We start from the raw sequence: 16,830 nt of genomic DNA, 5'->3' as shown, positions 1-16,830 counted from the left end.
AAAGCAATCAAATCACGCATTCAATTACTGTTTTTATTTTCAAAGATCTATCGATCTATGTAACACAGGTCACACGGCAAGATCCACAGGTATCCTGCTTGCTACAAGTACAACAAGAAAAAGATCACCATGGCCACGACGGTGAGGTGCTCGGCGTCGGCGTTCACCTTGCGCAGAGGCGACTCCTCCTTATCCGCGGCCACGGCCGCGGCTGTGCAGTCGGTGGAGGCCCTCCTGGCTGCGATCATGTTGTCCTCGTATGCCTGCTTCTGCCCCGTGGCCAGTGCGTGGATGGCGCTATGCATCGCGTTGAGCGCCTCGGTGTACCGCTCACGGCACGTGGCCAGCGCAGCCTGCTGGCCGTCCGTCCAGCCGCCGTGCCGCTGCAGGTCCTTGATCGTGGCCACCGCCGCCGTGTAGTTGACCAGCGTCAGGTTCGTGGCGATCACGGCCAGCCCGTGTGTGTCGGCGGTGGCGCTCCCCGGCGCCGCCTGGAGCGTGGTCACGCAGACGGCCTCCAGTTCCTTGCGGAGCGATATGTTTTCCACCTTCGCGCACGTCTCCTCCACGATGGAGGCGAGCGCCACCTGGGAGACGACAAGGAGCACTAGGAGGATGGGGATGAGAAGCCTCGCTGCCATTTTGGGTGTCTCGTTTGGGGAGAATGGAGAGGAGGCAAATCTTGAGGCTTTTGGTGGGTTTATGTAGTAAGATCCCGTGGGCAAATCGTGAGGCTTTAATTTGGTGGGTCTATGTAGTAAGATGAGGCAAATCTTGAGGCATAACTGGGAGATTTATTATGCTAGCAATAAACAATGGGAGATCTTTTGTGAGGCAAATCTTTTGTGATACGCTGCTAAAATGGATTTTCTTTATGAAGTGACAATGGGAGATGAAATTTGTTGAGATAGGTGTATTTGCGCCATAAATGGATTTTCTTAATGAAGACGAACGAGTCTTGGTCATACTTTATTATGCTAGCAATAAACAAAAGAAGTGTCTTGCGGCATATTTTTTTTTCAATTATATTATTCACCATAAACGTACAGCTTCCAATGCGGGAATTAAGACACATAAACGTTACCTCGTTCCTGAAATATAAACATTTATGGAAAGCTAAAAATACTTATATTTTAGAAGGGACTTAATACTGTTCAATGTTTAAGTTAACAGTGCAGAGCAGATCCTGGACTTTGGACCGCTTGCCCATCCAAGGTGGCCTCGCCGGCCTATGAGCCAGCAGCTGTGCTAAATTGCCAACGACAGGAATCAGACACATTATTATCTTTGGATCTTAATGAATGCACAGCTAATGGTAAGATAACATGACAAAAGGCAAAAGTAAATATATGCCTTTATCGTGAAATAATTTTGACATAATTGGCCATAAATGTACTACTATCCAATGTACTATGAGTTTGAAATGTAAAAGTGCATCGAATATATGATGTATTTTAAGGCACCTAGAAATTATTTTAGAACATCAAACACTTTTTGTCATAGCAGATGATGTAAAATAGAGCACACTTCCATCGTAGATGATGTAAAATAGGGTACCACACACCTATCAAGATCACCGTGAACATATCTACACGATTAAAATTTATTTATGCATGAATAATTTCGACATGTTGAGATAGAGCTTATTACACCAAGCATTTCGACCTATTGTTTTTGTATTTCTCATAATGCTTACAATCTTCACGGAGAATTCAATTTTACTGGGTCCATGTCGGAGACAGAGGGGTTCAAATCTATTGGACGCAATCTTATTTCTATCAATTATATTTTAGAAGGTACTTAATACTGTTCAATCTTTAAATTAACAGTGCGGCGGAACGAGGTGGTGTTCGATGGCGCCACCCCGGCAGGGGCGGCCATTAGGCATAGGATTAGGGAGGAGTACCAGAGATGGCGTGTAGCTAGGCTGTTCCGCTCGGAGTCCTTTGGATTTCCTGAGCCTTTTCCTTTCTCCTGGCGAGATGGAGATTAGGCTTTCGTTCAAAAGGGGAGTTGCCACCCCTTGTTGGCAGTGATACTCGTGGCTCGGGCTTTCTTGCCCTTTCTTCTATATGATTAGTACACCTTCCAGGGTGTATTCTCGAAAAAAAAATTAACAATGCAGAGCAGATCCTGGACTTTGGACCGCTTGCCCATCCAAGATGGCCTCGCCGGCCTATGAGCCAGCTGTGCTAAATTGCCAACCACAGGAATCAGACACATTATCTTTGGATCTTCTTAATGAATGCACAGCTAATGGTAAGATAACATGACAAAAGGCAAAAGTAAATATATGCCTTTATCATGAAATAATTTTGACATAATTGGCCATAAATGGACTACTATCCAATGTAGTACTATGAGTTTGAAATGTAAAAGTGCATCGAATATATGATGTATTTTAAGGCACCTAGAAATTATTTTAGAACATCAAACACATTTTGTCCTAGCAGATGATGTAAAATAGAGCACACTTCCATCACAGATGATGTAAAATAGTTTACCACACAAGAATCAACATATCAACTTTAAGTTTGCAAGATCACCGTGAACATATCTACATGATTAAAATTTATGTTGAGATAGAGCTTATTACGCCAAACATTTCGACCTATTGTTTTTGTATTTCTCATAATGCTTACAATCTTCACGGAGAATTCAATTTTACTGGGTCCATGTAGGAGACAGAGGGGTTCAAATCTATTGGACGCAATCTTATTTCTATCAATTCTTTACATAACTATAGTAAAAACTAAGAAAACTTTTTTGCCGACCTACAGTTCTCCTCAAACTTCTGTGCTTGGTCAGCATGGCTGGCTGCTCTCCAAATAACCAACCCTACGACAAAGGAGGGCAAAGAGGGTCTACGCGAGCAAGCATGTTGGATGTTGACGACTAATGGGCACCAAATAGGGGCTGCGCCATTTGTTATTGACCACTGGACTGATGCAGGCAATGATGTCGAGCGGTGGCAAACGATGGTGTTTTGTGCGGGGAGGCTGCCGAGCGAGAGGGAGATGGAGAGGAGTCCATGGACTAGAGACTTGCCACATTTGCAATGGAGGGGTTTGTGTGGCTAGAGATGACCGGACGGTGTTGGAAAGACTTCGAATATATGAGATTGATTGGCTCGATTCTGAGCTTCCCACCAAGCTTGTGTCGGTGGAAAGGTGGTGGAGCTTCGCTGATGCTCAAAGGATCTCGGTCAAGCCTAGCATAGCGGCACAAAATGATGTGGTAACTTTGGTTTCACGTGCACGGCAGAAGAATGGGGGAGACGGTATTGAGTGTGGCGACTAGGGTTACGCGCCGCATCATCTTTTTTGCGGCAGAAGAATGGGGGAGAGGGTATTAGCCTTTCAGGAAACATCGGAGCGCCTCTTCGGCACCCTCCTTGACCTTGTTTCTTTCTATACACACCTACGACCCAGGTCTGGTCTGATGTGCTGATCCCCTCCCTCTCACCTCAACTCTTCTACAGAGCGACCCTCGAGCCTGCAGTCATTTTCTTTTTCGAGCTTCCGAGCCTGCGGTTGGAAACCGATGCAAAAAATCAATCAATTAATCCACCGACATCGCCTTGAATCCAAATCCGAATACGAACCAGCGAAATGAACACATGTACTCACGTCCAACTCCAAGTACCAAACCAACCGAAACTGAATCCAAATTTAAACGAAGCCACGACTCCATATATGACTCGATCAATCATAGTCCGAGGTCCTGAACCAAGAACTTGGCACTTGGCAGTCCGTCTCGATCTGGGTGTTGGTCGTGCCCAAAATGACTCGCCGCCGAGATCGCTTGGATGCACGCTTTCCAATATGCAAAGCATTTTGAGCAAAACGTGTCAAGCCATCTCCCGATCAAGCGACCCCTTCAGGCTTCAACAACTTCTGAAACTTTAAAACCCAAAAACTGTAGTTTCTGCTATGCCGGTAGTCATCTCCTTCTCAAGTTCTCAGCAGCGTTCTTCTTGATTCTAGCATTCCACCGTTGCCATAGGAGGGCTTCACCCGTATTTTGCACTGAGCGCTAGAAGATGGTTGACTAGCCTGTCACTTGTGCAGCCTGTACCACATCGCTCTTTGCATTACAAAGGATGTTCAGTTTCTTAGATGAGACTCGTAATTTGTTCGACACACAGATTAAATGAGACTAATAAATCATTCACCTAAACAGATGAGACACATGAATTAATCAAGTTAGAAGTATAATATGTCCACTCTCAGATCTATTCCTCTCCTTACAGGTGGATCTAACAAGCTCAAGGCTGCCTAAGAACCTTGGAACCAAACAGGAAAGTGGACTTCGAACTGAATATGCACAGCAAAAGACACAATCAACCTCTGGGGAAATAATAAGCTCATCCATCGTACCGATGTAGTATATGAGAATAGTATCGCATGGCTAAGAAGAAGAAGGGATCCGGGTGTTTTCGTTGTGGGAAACCAGGACATTGTCTTAATGACCCTCAGATTTGTGATTGTTGTTAGAGCCCAGACCATGAATCAAGGAATTGTCCACTTCTGTTGGGGCGAGTCAGGGTGAGGTACTGCAGGGCACCGACGATGGAGCGGTAAGATGACGCGTCCGTGGCCAAGGAACCATCTGTGGCGGAGAGCTTGGACTTCGTGTCGACAGGCATGGCCGCGGGTTTGCAATTAAGCATACCGGCGCGGTCCAGGAGCTCATGGGCGTACTTGCGCTGATGAAGGAAGAAGCCGTCGGTGCGACGTACGACCTCGATGCCGAGGAAGTAGTGCAGAGGCCCCAAGTCCTTGAGGGCAAACTCAGCGCGAAGACGGTCGGTGAGCTAGCGCAGTAGGTCCGTGGAGCTGGCCGTTAAGATGATGTCGTCGACGTAGAGCAGCAGGTACGCGTTGGTGGCGCCATTGTTGTACACGAACAGCGATGCATCGGAGCGGGTGGAGCGGAAGCCGAGTTGGTGAAGAAACGCTGCGATGCGCTGGTACCAGGCGCGTGGGGCCTGCTTGAGCCCGTATAACGAGCGCGAGAGCAGGCACACATGGTCGGGGTGGGCGCTGTCGACGAACCCAGTGGGCTGCTGGCAGAAGATCTGCTCCTCGAGATGGCCGTGAAGAAAGGCGTTGGAGACGTCCATCTGATGCACGGGCCATGCGCGGGAGACCGCGAGCTGAAGAACGGTGCGGATCGTCCTGGGCTTGACAACCGGGGCGAAGGTGTCGGTGAAGTCGACGCCGGCGCGCTGGCGAAAACCGCGAACCACCCACCGCGCCTTGTGGCGGTTGAGGGTACCATCCGGATGGAACTTGTGCTTGAAGACCCACTTCCCGGTGATGATGTTGGCGTGAGGGGGGCGGGGAACAAGCCTCCATGTCTGGTTCCGCTGCAGAGCGGCCCGGGCAGAGGCGGGCAGGGGTGATGACAGGACTGGTGAAGGCGCGGAAGTCGACGCGGTGCAGACGTACTCGTCTGAGGGGTACCGCGGACTCGGGACGCGAATCCCCGCACGGGCGCGCGTGAGAGGGGCCGTCTGAAGGAGATATGCCCAAGAGGCAATAATAAAAGTGGTTATTATATATCTTTATGTTTATGATAAATGTTTATATATCATGCTATAATTGTATTAACCGAAACATTAGTACATGTGTGATATGTAAACAAACAGGTATGCCTCTTAACTAGCTTGTTGATTAATGGATGATTAGTTTCATAATCATGAACATTGGATGTTATTAATAACAAGGTTATATCATTATATGAATGATGTAATGGACACACCCAATTAAGCGTAGCATAAGATCTCGTCATTAAGTTATTTGCTATAAGCTTTCGATACATAGTTACCTAGTCCTTATGACCATGAGATCATGTAAATCACTTATACCGGAAAGGTACTTTGATTACACCAAACGCCACTGCGTAAATGGGTGGTTATAAAGGTGGGATTAAGTATCCGGAAAGTATGAGTTGAGGCATATGGATCAACAGTGGGATTTGTCCATCCCGATGACGGATAGATATACTCTGGGCCCTCTCGGTGGAATGTCGTCTAATGTCTTGCAAGCATATGAATAAGTTCATAAGAGACCACATACCACGGTACGAGTAAAGAGTACTTGTCAGGAGACGAGGTTGAACAAGGTATAGAGTGATACCGATGATCAAACCTCGGACAAGTAAAATATCGCGTGACAAAGGGAATTGGTATCATATGTGAATGGTTCATTCGATCACTAAAGTCATCGTTGAATATGTGGGAGCCATTATGGATCTCCAGATCCCGCTATTGGTTATTGGTCGGAGTGAGTACTCAACCATGTCCGCATAGTTCGCGAACCGTAGGGTGACAAACTTAAAGTTGGATGTTGAAATGGTAGAACTTGAATATGGAATGGAGTTTGAATATTTGTTCGGAGTCCCGGATGAGATCCCGGACATCACGAGGAGTTCCGGAATGGTCCGGAGAATAAGATTCATATATAGGAAGTCATTTTATAAGATTTAAAATGATCCGGAAGGTTCTATGGAAGGTTCTAGAAGGTTCTAGAAAAGTCCGGAAGAAACCACTAAGGAAGGCGGAGTCCCGGAGGGACTCCACCTCCCATGGCCGGCAAACCCTAGGAGGGTGGAGTCCACCTTGGTCTCCACCAAGGGGGCCGGCCACCCCCCCCCACATGGAAGGGGGGAATCCCACCCCAAGTGGGATTCCCACCTTGGGTAGGTTTCCCTATCACATGGAAGGTTTTGGGTTCGGCTCTTATTCGAAGACTTGTAGTCCAACACTTGGGGCTTCCACCTATATAATGAGGGGTCAAGGGGAGGGGGCCGGCCACCCCAAGACCACAAGGTGGCCGCACCCCCTAGTGGCCGGCGCCCCCCTCTCCCAAACCCTAGCGGCCCTCTCTCCTCCACCACATCCCGCACGCTTAGCGAAGCTCCGCCGGATTTCTCCACCACCACCGACACCATGCCGTCGTGCTGTTGGATTCAAGAGGAGCTACTACTTCCGCTGCCCGCTGGAACGGGAGGTGGACATCATCTTCATCAACAACAGAACGTGTGACCGAGTACGGAGGTGCTGCCCGTTCGTGGCGCCGTGATCACGATCTTCTACGCGCTTTTGCAAGCGGCAAGTGAACGTCTACCGCAGCAACAAGAGCCTCATCTTGTAGGCTTTGGAATCTCTTCAAGGGTGAGACTCGATAATCCCCTCGTTGCTACCGTCTTCTAGATTGCATCTTGGCTTGGATTGCGTGTTCGCGGTAGGAAAATTTTTGTTTTCTATGCAACGTTATCCTACAGTGGTATCAGAGCCGTGTCTATGCATAGATGGTTGCACGAATAGAACACAAATGGTTTTGTGGGCGTTGATGCTCTTGTTATCTTTAGTTTGAGTACTTTGCATCTTTGTGGCATAGTGGGATGAAGCGGCTCGGACTAACTTTACATGACCGCGTTCATGAGACTTGTTCCTCGTTCGACATGCAACTTGTATTGCATAAGTGGCTTTGCGGGTGTCTGTCTCTCCTACTATAGTGAAGATTCAATTTACTCTTCTATTGACAACATTAGTATCAACGTTGTGGTTCATGTTCGTAGGTAGATTAGATCTCTCTCGAAAACCCTAAACCACGTAAAATATGCAAACCAAATTAGAGACGTCTAACTTGTTTTTGCAGGGTTTGGTGATGTGATATGGCCATAATGTGATGATGAATATGTATGAGATGATCATTATTGTATTGTGGCAACCGGCAGGAGCCTTATGGTTGTCTTTAAATTTCATGTTGAGTAGTATTTCAAAGTAGTTGTAATAGTTGCTACATGGAGGACAATCATGAAGACGGCACCATTGACCTTGACGCTACGCCGACGATGATGGAGATCATGCCCGAAGATGATGGAGATCATGTTCGTGCTTTGGAGATGAAGATCAAAGGCGCAAAGACAAAAGGGCCATATCATATCACATATGAACTGCATGTGATGTTAATCCTTTTATGCATCTTATTTTGCTTAGATCGCGACGGTAGCATTATAAGATGATCCCTCAATAAAATCTCAAGATAATAAAGTGTTCATCCTTAGTAGCACCGTTGCCAAGACTTGTCGTTTCGAAGCATCTCGTGATGATCGGGTGTGATAGAATCAACAAGTGCATACAACGGGTGCAAGACAGTTTTGCACATGCGGATACTAAGGTGGCCTTGACGAGCCTAGCATGTACAGACATGGTATCGGAACACGTGATACCGAAAGGTAGAGCATGAATCATATGGTTGATATGATGAACACTTTGAGTGTTCGCCATTGAAATCACACCTTGTCTCGTGATGATCGGACTTAGGTGCGGTGGATTTGGTTTGTGTGATCACTAAGACAATGCGAGGGATATTGTTTTGAGTGGGAGTTCACCTAGATTTTTAATTATGTTGAATTAAAATTTGAACTCAATTTGTCATAAACTTAGTCTAAACTTTTGCAAATATATGTTGTAGAGATGGCGTCCCCAATCAATTTTAACCAGTTCCTAGAGAAAGAAAAACTTAAGAGCAACGGTAGCAACTTCACCGACTGGTTCCGTCATGTAAGGATCTTCCTCTCTGGCGGAAATCTGCAATATGTGCTTGATGCACCGCTAGGTGACCCTCCTGCAGAAACTGAAACCGATGAAGTAAAAGCTGTTTACGCGACTCGAAAAACTCGGTACTCTCAAGTTCAGTGTGCTATCCTGTGCAGTCTGGAATCCGATCTTCAAAAACGTTTTGAGCACCACGATCCTCATGAGTTGATGAAAGAGCTGAAAGATATATTTGAAACTCATGCGGCAGTGGAATGCTATGAAGCATCGAAACATTTCTTCAGCTGTATGATGGAAGAAGGCAACTCCGTTAGTGAGCACATGCTCGCCATGACCGGGCATGCGAAGAAACTCAGTGACTTGGGAATAGTGATTCCTAACAGACTAGGGATTAATCGTGTCCTTCAATCACTGCCACCAAGTTACAAGAACTTTGTGATGAACTAAAATATGCAGAACATGAACAAGGAGTTACCTGAACTCTTTGGCATGCTAAAAGCTACTGAGATTGAGATCAAGAAAGAGCACCAAGTGTTGATGGTCAACAAGACCACCAGTTTCAAGAAACAGGGCAAGTCTAAGGGAAAATTCAAGAAGGGTGGCAAGAAAGCTGCCACGCCTCCTATGAAACCTAAGAATGGCCCTAAGCCTGATGCTGAGTGCTATTACTGCAAGGAGAAGGGACACTGGAAGCGTAATTGCTTCAAGTATCTGGCTGATCTGAAGAGCGGCCTTGTCAAGAAGAAGAAAGAAGGTATATCTGATATACATGTTATAGATGTTTATCTCACTGGTTCTCGTTCTAGTACCTGGGTATTTGATACTGGTTCGGTTGCTCATATTTGTAACTCGAAACAGGAACTAAAGAATAAACGAAGACTACTGAAAGATGAAGTGACGATGCGCGTTGGAAACGGATCCAAAGTCGATGTGATCGCTGTCGGCACACTTCCTCTATATCTACCTTCGGGATTAGTTTTAAGCCTAAATAATTGTTATTTTGTACCCGCGTTGAGCATGAACATTATATCTGGATCTTGTTTAATGCAAGACGGTTATTCATTCAAGTCTGAGAATAATGGTTGTTCTATTTTTATGAATAATATCTTTTATGGTCGAGCACCTGAAAAGAATGGCTTATTTCTGTTAGATCTCGATAGTAGTGATACGCATATACATAACATTGATGCTAAGCGAATTAAATTGAATGATAATTCTACTTATATGTGGCACTGTCGTCTTGGTCATATTGGAGTGAAACGCATGAAGAAACTCCATACCGATGGATTACTTGAATCACTTGACTTTGAGTCACTTGATAGATGCGAAGCATGTCTAATGGGAAAAATGACTAAGACTCCATTTTCTGGTATGATGGAGCGAGCTACTGACTTATTAGAAATCATACATACCGATGTGTGCAGACCAATGAGCGTAGCATCGCGCGGTGGTTATCGTTATGTTCTAACCTTCACAGATGATCTGAGTAGATATGGGTATATCTATTTCATGAAACATAAATCCGAAACTTTCGAGAAGTTTAAGGAATTCCAAAGTGAAGTAGAAAATCAACGTAACAAGAAGATTAAATTTCTACGATCTGATCGTGGAGGTGAATATCTGAGTTATGAGTTTGGCATGCATTTAAAGAAATGCGGAATACTTTCACAATTGACACCGCCGGGAACACCACAACGAAACGGTGTGTCCGAACGTCGTAATCGAACTCTTTTAGATATGGTTCGTTCTATGATGTCTCTTACTGATTTGCCGTTATCATTTTGGAGTTATGCATTAGAGACAGCCGCATTCACTTTAAATAGAGCACCATCAAAATCCGTAGAAACGACACCGTATGAATCATGGTTTAATAAGAAACCTAAGCTTTCGTTCCTTAAAGTTTGGGGTTGCGAAGCCTATGTAAAGAAGTTACAACCGGACAAGCTAGAACCCAAAGCGGAGAAATGCGTCTTCATAGGATACCCTAAGGAAACTATAGGGTACACTTTCTATCACAGATCCGAAGGCAAAATCTTTGTTGCTAAGAACGGAACCTTTCTTGAGAAAGAATTTCTCACTAAAGAAGTGACTGGAAGAAAAGTAGAACTCGATGAGATTGATGAATCTATACTCGTTGATCAGAGTAGCGCAGTACCGGAAGTTGTACCTGTACCACCTACACCAGCAACAGAGGAAGCTAATGATAATGATCATGAAACTTCGAACGAGGAAACTACTGAACCTCGCTGATCGACAATGGAACGTGCCACTCCTGATTGGTATGATCCTTGTCTAAATGTCATGATTGTGGATAACAATGATGAGGACCCTGCGACGTATGAAGAAGCGATGATGAGCCCAGATTCCAACAAATGGCAAGAAGCCATGAAATCCGAAATGGGATCCATGTATGATAACAAAGTATGGACTTTGGTAGACTTACCTGATAGCCGCAAGGCTGTTGAGAATAAATGGATCTTCAAGAGAAAAACAGATGCTGATGGTAATATTACTGTCTATAAAGCTCGACTTGTCGCAAAGGGTTTCCGACAAATTCAAGGAGTTGACTACGATGAGACTTTCTCACCAGTAGCGAAGCTAAAATCTGTGAGGATTTTGTTAGCAATAGCTGCATTTTTCGATTATGAGATTTGGCAGATGGATGTCAAAACGGCGTTCCTTAATGGAGACATTGAGGAAGAGTTGTATATGGTACAACCCAAAGGTTTTGTCGATCCTAAAAATGCTCACAAAGTATGCAAACTTCAGCGTTCAATCTATGGACTGAAGCAAGCATCAAGAAGTTGGAACCGACGCTTTGATAAGGTGATCAAAGACTTCGGGTTTATACAGTGTCATGGAGAGGCCTGTATTTACAAGAAAGTGAGTGGGAGCTCTGTAGCATTCCTAATATTATATGTAGATGACATATTATTGATTGGGAATGATATAGAACTATTAAGCAGTGTAAAAGGTTATTTGAATAATAGTTTTTCAATGAAAGACCTTGGTGAAGCATCGTATATATTAGGCATCAAGATTTATAGAGATAGATCAAGACGCCTAATAGGGCTATCACAGAGTACATATCTGGATAAGATTCTAAAGAAGTTTAGAATGGGCGAAAGTAAGAAAGGGTTCTTACCTATGTTACCAGGCAAGGTCTTGAGTAAGACTCAAGGACCGGCTACGGCAGAAGAAAGAGAAAGGATGAGTAATATCCCCTATGCCTCGGCAGTAGGATCTATCATGTATGCCATGCTATGTACTAGACCGGATATAGCACATACTGTTAGTTTGACTAGCAGATATCAAAGTGATCCAGGAATGGAAGACAGGACAGCGGTCAAGAATATCCTGAAGTACTTGAAAAGAACTAAGGATATGTTTCTTTGTTATGGAGGTGACCAAGAGCTCATTTTAAGTGGTTACACCGATGCAAGTTGGAACACTGATCCTGATGACTCTAAGTCACAGTCTGGGTACGTGTTTATATTGAATGGTGCTGCAGTAAGCTGGGCAAGCTCGAAGCAGTGCACGGTGGCGAAGTCTTCAACAGAATCAGAGTACATAGCGGCTTCAGAGGCTTCATCAGAAGCGGTATGGATGAAGAGGTTCATTGTAGAGCTCGGTGTGGTTCCTAGTGCATTGGACCCATTAATCATCTACTGTGATAACATGGGTGCCATCGCCAATGCACAAGAGCCAAGGTCACACAAGAGGCTGAAGCATATCAAGCTGCGTTACCACTCGATTCGCGAGTACATCGAAGATGGAGAAGTAAAGATTTGCAAAGTACACACTGATCTGAATGTAGCAGATCCGTTGACTAAAGCTCTCCCTAGGGCAAAGCATGACCAACACCAGAATGCCATGGGTGTTAGGTATATTACAATGTAATCTAGATTATTGACTCTAGTGCAAGTGGGAGACTGAAGGAGATATGCCCAAGAGGCAATAATAAAAGTGGTTATTATATATCTTTATGTTTATGATAAATGTTTATATATCATGCTATAATTGTATTAACCGAAACATTAGTACATGTGTGATATGTAAACAAACAGAGAGTCCCTAGTATGCCTCTTAACTAGCTTGTTGATTAATGGATGATTAGTTTCATAATCATGAACATTGGATGTTATTAATAACAAGGTTATATCATTATATGAATGATGTAATGGACACACCCAATTAAGCGTAGCATAAGATCTCGTCATTAAGTTATTTGCTATAAGCTTTCGATACATAGTTACCTAGTCCTTATGACCATGAGATCATGTAAATCACTTATACCGGAAAGGTACTTTGATTACACCAAACGCCACTGCGTAAATGGGTGGTTATAAAGGTGGGATTAAGTATCCGGAAAGTATGAGTTGAGGCATATGGATCAACAGTGGGATTTGTCCATCCCGATGACGGATAGATATACTCTGGGCCCTCTCGGTGGAATGTCGTCTAATGTCTTGCAAGCATATGAATAAGTTCATAAGAGACCACATACCACGGTACGAGTAAAGAGTACTTGTCAGGAGACGAGGTTGAACAAGGTATAGAGTGATACCGATGATCAAACCTCGGACAAGTAAAATATCGCGTGACAAAGGGAATTGGTATCATATGTGAATGGTTCATTCGATCACTAAAGTCATTGTTGAATATGTGGGAGCCATTATGGATCTCCAGATCCCGCTATTGGTTATTGGTCGGAGTGAGTACTCAACCATGTCCGCATAGTTCGCGAACCGTAGGGTGACACACTTAAAGTTGGATGTTGAAATGGTAGAACTTGAATATGGAATGGAGTTCAAATATTTGTTCGGAGTCCCGGATGATATCCCGGACATCACGAGGAGTTCCGGAATGGTCCAGAGAATAAGATTCATATATAGGAAGTCATTTTATAAGATTTAAAATGATCCGGAAGGTTCTATGGAAGGTTCTAGAAGGTTCTAGAAAAGTCCGGAAGAAACCACTAAGGAAGGCGGAGTCCCGGAGGGACTCCACCTCCCATGGCCGGCCAACCCTAGGAGAGTGGAGTCCACCTTGGTCTCCACCAAGGGGGCCGGCCACCCCCCCACATGGAAGGGGGGAATCCCACCCCAAGTGGGATTCCCACCTTGGGTAGGTTTCCCTATCACATGGAAGGTTTTGGGTTCGGGTCTTATTCGAAGACTTGTAGTCCAACACTTGGGGCTTCCACCTATATAATGAGGGGCCAAGGGGAGGGGGCCGGCCACCCCAAGACCAGAAGGTGGCCGCACCCCCTAGTGGCCGGCGCCCCCCTCTCCCAAACCCTAGCGGCCCTCTCTCCTCCACCACATCCCGCACGCTTAGCGAAGCTCCACCGGATTTCTCCACCACCACCGACACCACGCCGTCGTGCTGTCGGATTCAAGAGGAGCTACTACTTCCGCTGCCCGCTGGAACGGGAGGTGGACGTCGTCTTCATCAACAACCGAACGTGTGACCGAGTACGGAGGTGCTGCCCGTTCGTGGCGCCGTGATCAAGATATTCTACGCGCTTTTGCAAGCGGCAAGTGAACGTCTACCGCAGCAACAAGAGCCTCATCTTGTAGGCTTTGAAATCTCTTCAAGGGTGAGACTCGATAATCCCCTCGTTGCTACCGTCTTCTAGATTGCATCTTGGCTTGGATTGCGTGTTCGCGGTAGGAAATTTTTTGTTTTCTATGCAACGTTATCCTACACCGTCGCTGGTGGTGGAGGAGGTGGCGGCGGGGCCGGAGGCGAGGCATCGCCCGAGCTGGGGCTCGAGGGCGACGCGGTCGAGGACGCAGCGGTGCCCGGGGATGACAGGGCGGTGCCCGAGGCAGTGCTCGAGGGCGCCGCGTGTGAGCCCGAGGCAGTGCTCGAGGGCGTCACGGGGGCGTCGCAGCTGTAGTAGAGGGAGCGTGCGGGGGCGCTGTCGAGCCAGGGACCTCCACCAAGGTAGGGCCGCGACGCCGTGGACTATCAGTCGCGGGAGGAGAAGTCCGCACCTGTTCCTGTGCAAAGGGAAAACAGTGCTCATCAAAGTAAACGTGCCGAGACGCGATGACGCGGTGAGAGACCGGATCAGAGAAACGGTAGCCTTTGGTGTTAGCCGGGTAACCGAGAAATACACACGGAATGGAGCGAGGGGCGAGTTTATGAGGGGTGGTGGCAGCGGTACTGGGAAAACAACGACAGCCGAAAATGCGGAGACCGTCGTATGAGGGGGGTGAGCCTAACAGGAGGTTATGTGGTCTGTAATTCCAGCGAGGGCGACACGGGCGTAGGTTGAGTAGGAGGGTGGCGGTGGAGAGGGCATCCGGCCAGAACTGGGGGGGGGGGGCATGTGAGCGTGGAACAGGAGGGTACAGACACAGTCATTAAGGGTGCGTAGGACACGCTCGGCGCGGCCGTTCTGCTGTGAGGTGTATGGGCAAGTTAGGCGGAATATGGTGCCGTGGGTGGAGAAAATCACTAATATCAGATATATCGTCTAAACCACTCCATGTGAAAGAAGCTATGCACCAGCTGGAGAACACATCTGGAAGTAGCTAATGTAACCTCCGGGAAGAAATTAGATGCCTCTCTGCGGCACGCTAGATTCTCAAGAATAGAAACCACTCGCCATGACGGGAGCACTAGTGGAAAACGGGGCAATAGGCCCGGTCCATTTGGGCCTTCAGTCCCGGTTCCCAAACCGGGACCAATTAGGCGGGACTAAAGGGGGTACCCTTTAGTCCCGGTTCAAAGTTTAACCGGGCCTAAAGGCCTCGACACGTGGTGCGGCCAGGGAGCTCGCGGTGGAAGGCCTTTGGTCCCGGTTCGTGGTACGAACCGGGCCTAGGTTTCTCTGCCGCGGCAGAGAATTGCTATTTCTCTGCCGCGGCACAGGTTTAGGCTGTACCAGCGTTTCTCTGCCGCGGCAGAGTTTCAGCAATGCATATATATCATTCAAGAAACCACAAAAAATCGTCATGAATATATATAGACATCGTCAACAGTACACGACATCGTCAACAGTACACGTAATGCATGCATATTTACAATACAACATCTTCTCGACGAATATCCTCCGCCGTCACGATCTGCCGATAGTGCTCTCCACCTGGGGTAAGGGCCTCGGTAATAAAGAATCCCGCGATTTCCTCTTGAATTGCTTTTATTTGATCCTCCGTTATGAGAGTGTCCCGCAGGCGTATCATCTATATTTAAAAAAAGGAGATCAATATATGAATGGAACTCAATACAATAGATGGTACTAATTAAGATTAATTGTGAAAATTTGTTATCGTACACGAGTCTGGTGTATATGGGCATCCCCACCCTTGGGACAGGCCATGTCACGAATGAAGGTGCAGACGTAGTATCCACATAAGTTATTCCCGGGTTCCTGCCTCATACACTTTACGAAAAAATAGTTCGATCAAACTAATAATCAAGCATCATATTGAAAGTAAATATCATATATAAAGTTTCACGGACATAGCTATATATATAGTACTACTTACAGGGTAATCTTCAAATGTAAGCTCCGGTTTCCATTTACCCGGAACAGTATTGATGAACCGTTTCCAAGTCCTGCCCGACAAAAAATAATGAGTAAATGAGTAATTGATTAGTTGATGATATCTTCGAATTAGAACAGATGAAGATGCCAATACGAAATTGATTGAAACTACCTCTGGAGGATGGCAGCCATGTCCGCCCATTCCGCATATTCTTTACGTTTCGAGTCCATGACTTTTACGACTCCAAGGCGAAGATCAATGATTAGGAGAATAAAGTGGAATCTGCACAAGCATAGCTCAATGATTACGAGAATAAAGTGGAAGGTGCACAAGCATAATGTATGTTATATATAACACTCACTTGAAGTTGCAGGGAAAGAATATATCCTCTTTGTCTGCTTGCTTCTCTAAAAACATTACGATGTTGTCCTCTGTGTCCTTGGCGAAGTCTCGAACCGTAAATTCATGAACTGTGTTTGGGTCTATGAACCCCAGCGGTAGGAGCTTGCCTCTTTTGTATTCCAGCTTCTTCATTCTGCATAATTAAATGTCTAGCGTACACAAAGAATATAATGAGGATAATTGTTAGTGCAAATGAATGAGCTACAAACTTAATTACACAAATAAATCACTTACAGGCAGTAGCAACTGATGACAGCTTTGTCGAGGGCGTCTTGATTGAATAACTGAAACAGTTCTTCTAACTCAAGGTTTATCTCGTCTTTCCCCCGGAAGTAATGCTCATCTCTAAGATACACC

The 16,830-nt window shown here is 45.8% G+C and overlaps 1 protein-coding gene across 1 annotated transcript; it reads right to left on the bottom strand.

Moving 5' to 3' along the window:
* Positions 1–2: 2 nt before the first annotated feature.
* On the bottom strand, positions 3–851 carry LOC127326023 (uncharacterized). The gene has a single exon (XM_051352855.2). It carries the CDS (start codon positions 639–641, stop codon positions 102–104), a length of 540 nt encoding a protein of 179 aa, XP_051208815.1. The 5' UTR covers positions 642–851; the 3' UTR covers positions 3–101.
* Positions 852–16,830: the final 15,979 nt, after the last annotated feature.

The sequence above is a fragment of the Lolium perenne genome, chromosome 1 (assembly GCF_019359855.2).
Source record: "Lolium perenne isolate Kyuss_39 chromosome 1, Kyuss_2.0, whole genome shotgun sequence".
NCBI classification, from domain to species: Eukaryota; Viridiplantae; Streptophyta; class Magnoliopsida; order Poales; family Poaceae; genus Lolium; species Lolium perenne.
This window is presented reverse-complemented; position numbering and strand designations above follow the sequence as displayed.